This window comes from Oryza brachyantha, chromosome 4 (assembly GCF_000231095.2).
Source record: "Oryza brachyantha chromosome 4, ObraRS2, whole genome shotgun sequence".
Lineage (NCBI taxonomy): Eukaryota > Viridiplantae > Streptophyta > Magnoliopsida > Poales > Poaceae > Oryza > Oryza brachyantha.
Window position 1 is genome coordinate 2,668,921 of NC_023166.2, and position 12,925 is coordinate 2,681,845.

Below are 12,925 nucleotides of genomic sequence, written 5' to 3' on the forward strand. Positions count from 1 at the left end.
GAGCCCCGTCCGTCACCAAAAGGCCTTCAGGCTGTCACAGATGCTGGATTCTCTAGTAGTGACCATGAATTATCCCTTCATTAATTATTCCTACGTTCAAATCAACAACCAATATAGTGTAGTTCCCACCAACAAGACTCAACCAGGTTTTTTTACCACATGGGCAGATATCTATATCATTTAAATAGTAATAAAAAATATATTTTTTGACAAGATAGATTAATGTGAGTTATATCACTCTAGAAACATACAAGTTCAAATCTGACTTCTACATGTTATTAAGAATAACAAAAATAATTATAAATATGCGTATACTAGTTTCAGTTTAATTTATTTTTTTACAAATTCAAAAGTTGAATTTTAACTTGCATGTTTCAAGAGTTATATAACTCATATCAATCTATCTTGTCAGTCTTTTTCACATATTCTTTTGTCACTATTTAGATGATATCAACACACGAATATATATACACCTGTGTGGTAAAAAGGTTTCCCCATCACGACGTCCAAATGACGCCATGTAGGGTGGGACTGCCACATGCTTGTGTTGATCGTTTTTTTGGGGAAAACCGACAATTAAACCACGAACTGAACTAGTTTGGTTTATTCAGCACGAATTAAAGAAAACCAAAGAAACCAAACCGAATCAAGCAAATGCTCACCAAACTTTACCAAAAAAATATCTGTACTTCACTGATACAAGTGCAACAATCGTCAAACCTGGAGTTGACTTCCTTGCTAACATACAAATTCACCAAACCCTGCAATTCTGTAATATTTACGGACATATCTTGATTACAGAAGAAGAGTGTGTACATACTGAGGTGAACCGACTTCATGGCCATCATCGGGAGGAGCAGATTCAACGATCTCGCCGACGAGGTCTTCGAGGGACTTCCCTTTCGACTCCGGCAAGAGAAGGGTGAAGACGAACCCGACGACGTTGCACCCCACAAGAACGAAGAGAAAGTTTCTGGTGCTGTGCTTCTTCAGGTACAGGAAGGCGAACACGCCGACGACGGCGCCGATCTTGCCGGCGGCGCCCGATATGCCATGGCACGTCGACCGGAGCCTCGCCGGGAAGATCTCCGCCGGAGTTATGAACGTCGTGGTGTTCGGCCCGAAGTTGGTGAAGAGCAAGGTGAAGCCATACATGACCGCGAATCCGTACTTGTTGTTGTGCTTGTGCCAGCGATGGTACGGGATCGCGAGGCAGAGCATGAAGACGGTCATCATGGTGAATCCCATCAGCTGGATCCTGACGCGGCCGACGCGGTCGACGAAGGCGACGGTGAGGAAGTACCCCGGCAGCGTCGCGCAGACGGCGACGGCGATGTGCACCGCCATGGCGATCCTCGTCTGTCGGAGAAGATGAAGGTGGGAGTCGCCGGCCGGAGGAGCAAGCAGACCGACGTCCTGGAAGATGTTCTTCATGAAGATGTTGAGGGAGTAGAAGGTGACGTCGAGGACGAGCCAGCAGACGGCGGTGCAGAGGAGATGGCGGCCATGGCGGCGGAGGAACTCGAGGGAGAAGAGCCCGTACTGGTCCTGGCTCGCGAGCTCACCGACGGCTTCGTCGTCGGGCTCGATGTCGACGTTGAGGACGGAGGACATGTCCATGGCGGCCTTCTTCGCGTTCTTGGAGACGAGTGCGGTGTACCGTGCTGTCTCCGGCATCTTCATCCGCCAGTAGAAGGTGAGAGCAGCTGGAACCGCGCCGAGCATGAGGATGATCCGCCATGCGTAGTCAATCGTGGACAACCCCGAGTTCATGAAAGCTGTACATAATATAATCCCAACGATCCCAGCAGCAATGTTGCCAAAACCCTACAAGCCGATTAGTAACTAACATGATGCAATTAACCTTCAATGATTCACATAAGTCTGCCTATAGGGAATTTGACCGAAAGTTTATAGCAAAATCAGTCGGATTTTTCTATCATACTATCTGCATCCAAGAACTCTAATAAATAGTTTTAAAATGATAGTCAACACATTACACATAGTGGGCTAATGGATCTAATTACAATTCAATTTTATAATAATCGCATAAATAAAATTGTTGTATATTTGTAATAAAATTGTTGTAATTACATGTTATATGAAATATTTCAATCAATAGTGGACCAAAAGATCCAATTACAATTCAACTTTATAAAAATTAAATAAATAAAATTGTTGTAATTATATGTTGTATGAATTATTTCTTATCTGTGAATCAATTTTACTAGTTTTGTATAAGCCACAGTTGATAGCTATATGGGCTACGGTTTCCAAAAGAGAATTCACAACTAATCTTGGACCATATCCGAAGGTCACATATTTAACTCAAAAACATAGTCAAAAATCTGTCGCATGACATTTAGCAAATCCGATATATATAATACAGGTAGGTGTTCTTGCTTACCTGCATGGCGAAACAAGCAGCGATGAAGGCTCCGCGAGTCCTCTTGTTGGCGTACTCGGCCATGATTGTGGCGGAGAGCGGGTAGTCGCCGCCGATGCCGACGCCGAGCCAGAAGCGGAAGAAGCAAAGCACGGCGACGACGTGCGCCGGCGCACGCGTGCTGAAGGAGAGGCCGGAGGCGAGGGAGGAGACGACCATCAGGAGGAGGGTGACGCCATAGACACGCTTCCGGCCCATCTTGTCGCCGAGCCATCCGAAGACGAGCTGTCCGGGGACGGTGCCGCAGAGCGTGACGCCGGTGACGGCGGCCTGGACGTTGCGCGGGAGCCGGCCTTGGTAGTAGACATAGCCGAGGAGGTCGGCGACGAGGGAGATGGAGAAGAGGTCGTAGGCGTCGGTGAAGAAGCCCATGCCGGCGATCACGGTCGCCATGAAATGGTACAGCTGCGTCCTTGCCATGTCCAGAGCGTGCAGCACCCGCAGCTGCTGCTGGCTGCCATTGCCAGCCATTGTTTCTCCGATTTGCTCTCTTGCTTTGTGGCCTTTGTTACTGCAAGTTGCTGAAGTTAAGTAGGCTTGAAATATATATAAATGTGTTGTAGTATCAAATAGGAGTATCAGAGGTTCTATGGCTTCCATTTGTTCGTTTTATTAATTTATTTACGTACAAACTGATTGATAATAATGCTCCCTTATTTTTTCGCTTCTGCTTATGCTTATAAGCCAAAAATTAATTTTTAAAACATAAACTTGGTGTTGGTTTTGGGGTTTTTGCACCAAAGTTTATTTTTATGCTCATAAACAAAAATTTAAATTTTTAAACTTAAAATTAGAGTTGGTTTGAAGGTTTTTCCAAAGTTTATTTTTTAGCCTTGGGTTTTAAATAGATCGCTAAGAATACATATAAAATGTATATACAAATTATTTTTTGTTTCCAAATATGTAGTTCGTTTTTTTAAACGCAAAAAGGCAAACAATCACCCCGTTGTATTCTGAGAGCCATCTGGTTGTTTGTACTCTATTTGTTTACTGTTGTCTTGTGTCCGTACATGCGCAACAAGACGCTAGCAAACGGCTAACTGCATGAATACTCTGATGATCAGATCGAATATATATACATGATCCCAATAAAACATAGTTTTGGGGTAACAATTGATTGGTGCTTAGGCAGAAATTATGGGCTGGATGAAAGCAACGTGTTTTGTATTTCTTCAGAGAAGTTAGCCGGAAGTTGCAGGCTGTATTAATTCAATGTCGTCGCTATTCAACTCCTGAACGGCATACACGATTAACAAACAAACTATCGGGAGCAATTTTACCATCCTTAAGTAGGTATTAAGAGGTATCACTGTTTTCAGCGTAAAATTTAGTACTAGAACCACTGTTTTCAGTGAAAAATTTAGAACCGACAAACCTTCTAGTATCTTCTTATACCAAATTTTACAGTGAAAATAGTGTTACCTCCTCAGAGATAGGAAAAAAGCTCAACTATCAGGTGTGTCGGATTCAATCCTGCAAATTAATTATCAACAATATTTGGTCGATTCTTGGAGTCATTTGAAATTTTGACGTGCCCATTGCCCAATGAGTTGCTGTGATCGTACGCGGCAGCGGTAATATTCCTGAACCAAGATATGCAGATTCGATCCGTAATTAGAACATAAATTCATTACAACTAAAGTTGGAGAGAAATTAACAATTGGATTTTGTTTTTCCCTTATTAAATAACAACCTTCGGGGCATAAAGAAATCAAGCAAATCGTCCTCTCAGATACTGCTGCTGTTGATGTTGCTATGTACGTAGCAACTGCCGGCTTTCAAATTATTTAGAACTCGCAAATTTTCCGGAAACATCTTTGTCATACGTCTGGTTATGCTGCTGCTGCCCTGCGTAGAACGTAAGAGAAGCAGTAAGAACAATACTAAACTAGTATTTCAAATTCTGCATAAAAACTGTTGAAATACTAAATTAGTACGCTATGCGGTGGTTAATTGGGACATGTGTGAATCCTCGTAACCTTCAATCCCAATGGACAAAACACCTTCTCAGCTTCATAGATACTATGCTGCAGTATATTCTCTTTAAGTAGCAAGTCTTTTATGTATTACACCTAGATGTTCCGAGAAGCTCTTATATGACCACCCATTACTAGCTTTAAGTTTCATTAACTCAAGCACAGTGGACTACGTTGTATATTTTGACTTACATCGAGGATAAACCGGTATCACTGCATCGGATACAAACCGAGTAAACTTTTCCTAGTCTCTCTCATTATACTCTTTATACTCTTCGTCTCGTAAAATTGTGTCCAGTGTGTTCTGGTCTACATTGAACATTTCACCCCTAAAGCTAACTGGACAAACATATCTTCATTTCCTTCTTGTTGTTGTTGCTGCATGCTCGTCTTCATTAACTTCTTTGGTATCGCTATTCACTTCAGAATCCTCGCCATGGCAGATTCGATGATCATAAACTCTACTTCCGTAGGACTTCTCAGTTCGAGCATGGGCAGCACATATACTCAACATTTCTCGCACGCTTGTAATCTTCGGCAATCTTTAGAAAGTCCCCAAGTCCACTTCTATACTCACTGCTCAAACGATTTGTGTTGTAAATCCAACTTCGATCTAGACTATATAGGATCAATTGCATAGTTAACGGTACTAGTAAATGAATATTTTAAATTAATCCATGTATATCTATATATATACGTGTATAGGTCCCCTAATATACATAAACATTAATCTTCAAGAATGTTTGTTAATGTTCTATATGAACAATTAGATTGATAACACTTGATTGATCAGGAAAGAGGAAACAAATCAAAGTTCAACAATATGCTTGAGTGAAAACTAAAAAGACTACCATAATCCTTGCAAAGTTAAACAATAATGTTGTCTTTTATTTATGAATTATGAAATAAAGTTATAGTAAATAATACCTTTTTCAATTAGGTTTTCCAATTTATTTCACAAAAATTTGCCCCTCTTACTCTCCCATCCAAAATGTGAACAGTCAATTGGCTGGGATAGCTAAAATTTTGGTTCATACGGGTATATATAGAGCCACAATATTAGTCATGGTTTATAAGAAAGAAACCGTTTGAAATATTTGTACAAATTTCTCATGGCTCACATTAAATTAACAGTTACAGATATTAAGTATAGGTCACGGTTCTTAACTGTAAGACCATTACCGTTATTATGCGATATCGGTAACGGTTCTATATGTAAAACTGTAACGGAAGTTTCAGTACCGTAACAACTCTTTGTTTTGGATAGTTACTGATATATTGTCACAACTCTAATTCTTGGCCCATGACAGATATTACTCTATCAGTCATGGGCCAATCGGATTGGCCATATCGGTAGCGGGCCTTGTTGTGGCCCGTTACTGTGTAATTTAGCCGTAACGGGAGGCATTGAGCCGTTACAGTTATACCTAAAAGTACATCCAGCCCCTAATCAAGTTTTGGCTGATTAATGCTAATGCTATTTAAGCATAATTGTGCTAATGAATTTATGATGTGGACAAGTCGCTTTGGTTCAAGAAGGATTGCACGATTAAAATGATCTAAGTGTTCCTAGGCCAATTTCAATGAAGATCGTCACTTTTATTTTTGAGTTTGAGTCGTAGCAACACCGTACTATAGAAAGGTGTTGTAAGTACCTCTATATGCATCCATGAGTTAATCGGTTTAATTTTTTTGAGTCTAGGTTTGGAATTTTCAAAGAGGCCACAACCGGACAGCCCGGCCTCTTCCCTAAGAGAAGCCCTAAGTATTGGCTAGATAGTCTGGCCAATATACTTTTTCCATTGACTACATGACGTATGACAAGACTATAAATTGGAATCTAGTGTTCTAGCTTGAGCCTTTCAGTTCGAACCAGGGGTCTCCTAGGGTAGTTTCAGCACCTCGCAGGCCCTTCCAACTATTGCTATGACCATCTATAGTGATTATTGATTTGTGTCTTGAGATGTTGTTCTAGTTGGAGAGTTCTTGAATGTTCATTTAGAGTGTCTATGGATGCATATGGTGATGTTTGGAGCTTGTTACTCTTGGAAATCACTCTCCTAGATTAATAGTTGTTGTCTGGTAGCATCCGATTTCTTATGGATTGACATAGAAGGTTTGTAAAGGTTCCACCTAGCCTCCGCAAGGAAATTAGGTAACTCTTGATAGTGAAAAACTCGGGCTTTCGTCTAGGGAGTTGCTGGAAGCAACTCACTACCTATGGTTGAGAGAGATCACTTAATTTTGATCTTGGTGGTTGATCAAGGATCAATCAACCTAGGAGTGTGGTTTTAGAGACCTGAGTTGACTTTGTGGGAGAAAGGTGAGTGAGGAATAGCATCGGAAGGCCTCCGGCTCATAGGAGCGCCTCAACAGGTCGTGTCACTATCTTATTCTCTTGCTTTTAATTACTGCCGTTGCCTTGGTTTATATCTCTGTGTCTTTTGCACACCTTCACCTCACATTCCCTAGAACTTCAGCAGAAAAGTATTGTTTGAAGCTTTGAAGGAGACGATGACAGTAACGAGGAGGTCCGTGACGGTGCAACCAAAATAACTTAGCCAGGTTTGAACTTGTTGTTTATTTTGTTGTTAGGGTTGATTTACTGATTATATTAACTCTGATGGCTTGGCTAGCGCGGGACAGAGGCCTATTTGTTCAGTGTTTTCAGTGCGTTGTTCCATTGAGAGAAAATATGGTACATAGTCATATGATTGTATGTCGCTGCGGTCATCGTGGTTGCCATCGTTGCTATTGGTTGCCCTGTGGCAAGCCTCCTCATGGCCGTTTGCCGTTTGGCCACCATCGTCGTCTACTACTGTGGGCGAGCCTCCTTCGAGCCACGAGGCCACAATCATTGTCAGATACTACAGGTGAGCCGCCTTGGGTCTTCGAACCACGAGGGCACAATCATTGTTAGATACTACAGGTGAGCCGTCTTGGGTCTGCATCTGGGAGGGTGCCCCAAAGTCGACCAAAATAGCAAGAAAACAGGGGCATTTTGGTCCTGTACGAAAATAAAGTATCCAAAGCGACAGTCCAATAGAGGTCAAAAACAATATTGGACATACAACTAATTTACCCAAAGACTTATATGTCCAAATGGAAACTTCAGTGATTTATATGCCCAACTGGAAACTTCAATAAAATTGACGCGTATTTGAATTTAGCAAGTACAAGTTTCTATTTTGCACAAACAACGATCTATTCTCAATTAAGATTTTTTCTTTTGCTAGGATGCTCGATTGACCATGAATAAGATTTCTTATATAATTTTAGTTAGGAAAGTTTGTATAAACAAGACAAACCCTTTCTATACAATATTAGAGGCTTTCTTTAAAAATAAAGATATATACTTTTGAATTATATCATCTATAGATAAATTTGTTGGCGTATCAAGAGAATGAATGTTAAAGCTTTTTTTTTTGTTATGGCACGTGAGACCTCCCTAAGTGTATCGGTAATGCAAAAGGTTAAAATAATTTGATTAGCTATATAGTGTATTGGCAATTGTTCTAATCAGTTTATGTTTTGATCTGTTTTCTGTCTAGAAAAAGTTAATGTAAAAATATTATAATATTTTTTCCTATGTGGATGTATACTGTTTTTATATATGTCAACAATATGTACTTATTGATGACACTGAGTTTAATATTTGTTGGTAATATTATAGTGTTGCACGCTTTGAATCAATTATATTCGATGTGATATGGATTCATTTAAGGAAAATTGCAACCATACCATTATAATTTTGCTAAATCGTAGATATGTCATCCTAGCCCACGTTTTATTGACTCATGTTTGCCCCACATATCATTGAGATACCAGTAGGGCTGGATAACGAGCCAGCTCGGCTCGGCTTGGCTCGGCTCGGTCCAGCTCGTTAAGATAACAGCTCGTCCGGCTCGGCTCGTTATCGTAACGAGCTAAAACCCAGCTCGGCTCGGCTCGTTATAAAGCTCGAGCTGGCTCGTTAGGCTCATGAGCCATGCATAAAAAGTTAACCTAAATAATTTTTCAAAAGGTTATACAAGAAAATTTTTATTTCAAACATGCAAATCATATAAAATTATATTTAAATATTAAAGTTTGAACTAACAAATCATATGGTGAACCTATGAAGTACTGAACACATACATTCCAGGGTGAAATCAATGAACGCCAATGAATCTTGTGTCTTTGGTCTAGCTCGTTAGCTCGTTAGGCTCGCGAGCAGCTCACGAGCCAGCTCGAGCTGGCTCGTTATCTCTAACGAGCTAAAATGCTAGCTCAGCTCGTTAGAAAAATAAAACGAGCCGAGTCGAGCCGAGCCGAGTTTGTCACGAGTCAAGCGAGCTAACCAGCCACGAGCTTTCTGTCCACCCCTAGATACTACTAGCATATCTCCAACTTTACAGAATCATAATGGCATGATTGCAAATTTCCCATAATTTAAACCTCGATTGGAATGGTTAATTATAATTTTATAAATATTATGAACCATTTTATAATATGTTAACAATTATATATTCTATAACCGTAGTGTTAGAACAAGCACATTACTAGCGATAGTTGAAGATGAAAAAAAGAATGAAATTGAAGAGGATCTTGATTTGAATGAGACTGCAAGTACAACCATTGTTTAAGGGCCAGAATTATCCCTGGAAGACTGCTATATTTGAAAGAGTGCTAAAGAATTATCTCCGTTCAGAGAGAGTTAACCACCCATATAGAAGGCTTTTATAGAGAGTTGTTTAGGGCTGACAATCCAACCTGCATTATTTTGGCTCAGGAGACATGGGAAAGCAACACATATTTATTGAATTTGATGTAGAAGAATTAGATGAAGTAATTAAGGAGAAATAAAACAATATTGCCCCAGGACTAAATAGCTTCCCCGTCCAATTGTATTAGAATTCTTGCTGGGGAGGTAAGAGGGGACCTCTTAGAGACTTTTATTTTGTTTCAAAATAGTGAGCTGGATATAAAAAGGTTAAACTATGTGGTTATTACCTTAGATCCAAGATTAAGTGATGTTGGTAACATAAAAGAATGAAGACCCCACTAATTAATGTAGTTACTACCATGTTGACTGAGATAGCTAGGAAAATTATTTCCGCAGCCCAAGCTGCATTCATCTGTGGAAGACACATTTTAGAGGGGTGTGTCATTCAGCATGAACTACTTGATCAGCTGAAAGTAACCAACTGTCATGGGGAGATTTGTAAAATTGATTTTCAAGACGCCTATGATAGAGTGATCGAGATAGGATTTTTCTTTTTAAGGATTTACAAACGACACACTTTTCCCTCAGATGGGGTGCGGTTGATCAGAAGATGTGTCACAAGAGGCAATGTTAGCCCAGTACGTAGGTGTCACCTTTCCTTGCATTGCCTTCAATATGATCAGCTGAGTTGTTGAGCCAAGCGCTGACCTACATAGTTATTTTTTAGAAAAATAAGCTTGTGTTTCATACAAAGGAATGAAGCCCGACCACATTGATCCTGAAAAACAAGTTTGAAAATGGACCACCTAAACAGATGGAAGCAAATATCCTAAACATTATTTGAAACAAGTATGTACAACTGAAAGGTGCACAACCGTCAGCGGTGCTAGCAAATCTGTGTTGCTTAAACATGGTTACTGAATTCTGTGTGTCTACTTCCAATGCATGAATCACTAATAAATAATCTGTGGCTATTCTTGCAAGATTGTTGTTGAGTTGTCAGGTTGTAGGAGCTTCCCTATATGACAAACACATCAGAATGTAATCTCTGATGAATCCATTAAGATGTAGCACAATTTTGGTGATAGGAATTTGAAGGATTAACAAGTGGCCTTCAGAACTCAGTATGCCTAGTTTGTCTAGCAGGCTAAAACTAAAGAAATAAGAAGTCCGTTGCCAACAAAACTACTGAAGATTTCTTCAGATTACTTGCCTATTTGGCTTCATAGAAACTTGTTTAGCTCAGGAGACAGTGAAATTCATCACAGTCTGACCATAAATCACATCAACAGTTGCCAAACCAACTAAAACCAGCTCCTGGAAGCACAAATATTTTCAATCCAAATTGTAGTTTACCTTCTACAACATTTTCGTGAGTATAGCAAACATGCAGCACCAACAAATTCTAATGGCATACACAGATGCAGGTACATAGCAGACGTAGATCTTCCTCATGTGTATACTACATGCGAGCTCTTCCATTATCAATGGCATCGGATCCCGCTATCACACGGTGCCTTCTACCGGATCTGGAGCTGCTGGGTTGGCTCGCAGGTGGGCGTTAATTTGTCCTCCTGTCCCAGCAATTGGTGCAAAACACAGGAAATGCATGGTGCCTGCGATTCCTGCGCCGGGGTCATGAGCTCCGCATGAACTGCTTCTCCTCTATCCTCTCGAAGGTGCATGCGACTACTGCAGGGTACGAGTCACCGTGAAGGGCCGCCGTTTTTTTTGCTCGCAGACCGGTTCGCTCCTACCATGACTGCCTGCAATAGCAGCAGCCATAATATATAGGTAGTGAGAAGGGTTTGCTACGATCGACGACCGCACGGAATAGGATGAGCGCAGAAGCTAGCAATGGCAGCAGCTTCCATGCACAAGTTAGCTTGCCTGGCCCAAGGGCATGCAATAAGATCGTTTTCAATTGTTTCTGTCTACACTTAATTTCCCTCTAAATAATAAGATAGCAACGAAAGTGTCTAGCTTGGAGCGAGGAACACGTTTTTGGAGTGTTGTTAAGCCATGTCACTATTGTGATGGCCCTTAGCTAGCTAAGTACACGTTTTTTGGATGACTTCTCGCAAATTCCTCCCTTTGTTTAACATTGTAAGTCAAGTTTTGGCAGCCATTTTGGATAAGAATAACCTTATTGCATGTTTATGTCTATCTTCGTACCAAAACTAGTTGCCGGAGGTTTGTCTCATCTTCACTCAACTAATCACACCATTTCTTTATGCTCTCTGATGAGAGAGATTAAAATGACTAATTAAATTCCCTCTCGTGCTCTGGCCTGCCACAAACGGCATGGATGGATGGCGCGGCTTGGGCTTCACCCTAACAAATTGGGCTGGAAAGTAGAACTTTCTCAGACATCCATTTGTTGTGGACATGTGATGTTGTGGGCTAATGCGCTCGTCTTTTGTAACTTAGATGAGGTTTATTTGGTTGTACTACCCCATCTCCGTTTCATATTGCAAGACTTTCTAACCATATTTAAATTCATCAATTCACGAATATAAATAATTTATATATATATGTGTAGATTTATTAGCATTCATATGAATCTAGACAAAGCTAAAAAGTCTTACGTTATAAAACAGAGAGAGTACCAGTGTGGCACCAAGGCAGGGAAGGCTCCAGCCCAGATATCTTTAAAGATCATCTCGTTTGCTAAGTACTACATGTATCTGCGCAACTCCAAAAATGACGAAACTTTGAGCGTAAGCCCACAATTTATTCAGGATCATGCAAGGATATTTGCAGATTTTCTTTTGCTGGACTAGATCACCCTGGGAAACATTCGTAAAGCCGTCAGCTTGAACTTTAATTAGTTTCGCTGCTAGCAGGTTTGTACTCTTCTCCCGAGTCATACGTGCATACAGAAGCAAAAATCAACAGATCAAGCACCAGCAAAATGGGTAAACGAGGATCATTACAGATACACTATACAAGGAAGTCTCCTTGATTTGCAAACGCAGCGTACACACCCTACAGTCCAACAGTCCAAGAAGTCGTTTTATTTAACATCAGGATAATGATGTATGTAATGAAAGCTACCACATTAACTCTCTTGGACTGAACTTTTTACATACATTTCTAGGAACAGAATTTTTTCCCCATGTACTGGCAGTACCAACCAAGGGTTTCATGGCGTGCTCCACCATCTGTAGAGGCCATGAGTTTTCTGTCACTAGAATGACCAGCAAGAGTTCTCTCCTTTCTTGATCATATCCCCACTGTCTGATTGAGTATTAATGGGGATGTAAGCAGTAGGATTATGACCATCCATTACACCAATAGTAAAATCTCTTCCAGGATTTTTTCCTCTTGCCGCATCACCAACTTCAGTTCCTATTAACAGGAATGCTATGATTGCTAGCACAACAAAGTTTGCTCGTGCAGTGCTCATGATTTTGCTACATATATCAAAGGTCACATGATATTGGTCGTCAAGACATATTTCATGAAGAGAAACAAAGAAGACAACGAATTTTATGTAGTAGGGTCTCCAACATAGAGAAACTCACCTGAGGAGATGCATACAAGGAAGTGTGGTGTATATCTTTGAACATCGCAGTATCGATATTTATAGCTTCAAGAAAGAGAACATTTTAATTTTAAATTCAATCAACATGTTCCACTTAATTGTGACTAGGATAAGCTACCCTAGGTTACGGCTCTTATGGTGAAGAGCTTATTGTGCGTTGTCCGATTAAAGTGATGCATGATGCACAACCACACAACGAGAAAAATTCACTGGGGCATTAGTGCCGGTTATGCGATACCCGTCACAAACAA

General features: G+C 40.6%; 1 protein-coding gene and 1 pseudogene across 1 annotated transcript; both read right to left on the minus strand.

Annotated features, from left to right (window-relative positions):
• Positions 1 to 795: 795 nt before the first annotated feature.
• On the minus strand, positions 796 to 2,917 carry LOC102700986 (putative inorganic phosphate transporter 1-13). The gene is made up of 2 exons (XM_040523029.1): positions 2,408 to 2,917; positions 796 to 1,827 (listed from the first exon to the last, which is right to left on the minus strand). The coding sequence occupies exons 1-2, from the start codon at positions 2,915 to 2,917 to the stop codon at positions 796 to 798; spliced, it is 1,542 nt and encodes a 513-aa protein (XP_040378963.1).
• Positions 2,918 to 12,223: 9,306 nt separating this feature from the next.
• Positions 12,224 to 12,668, minus strand: LOC102701260 (annotated as a pseudogene).
• Positions 12,669 to 12,925: the final 257 nt, after the last annotated feature.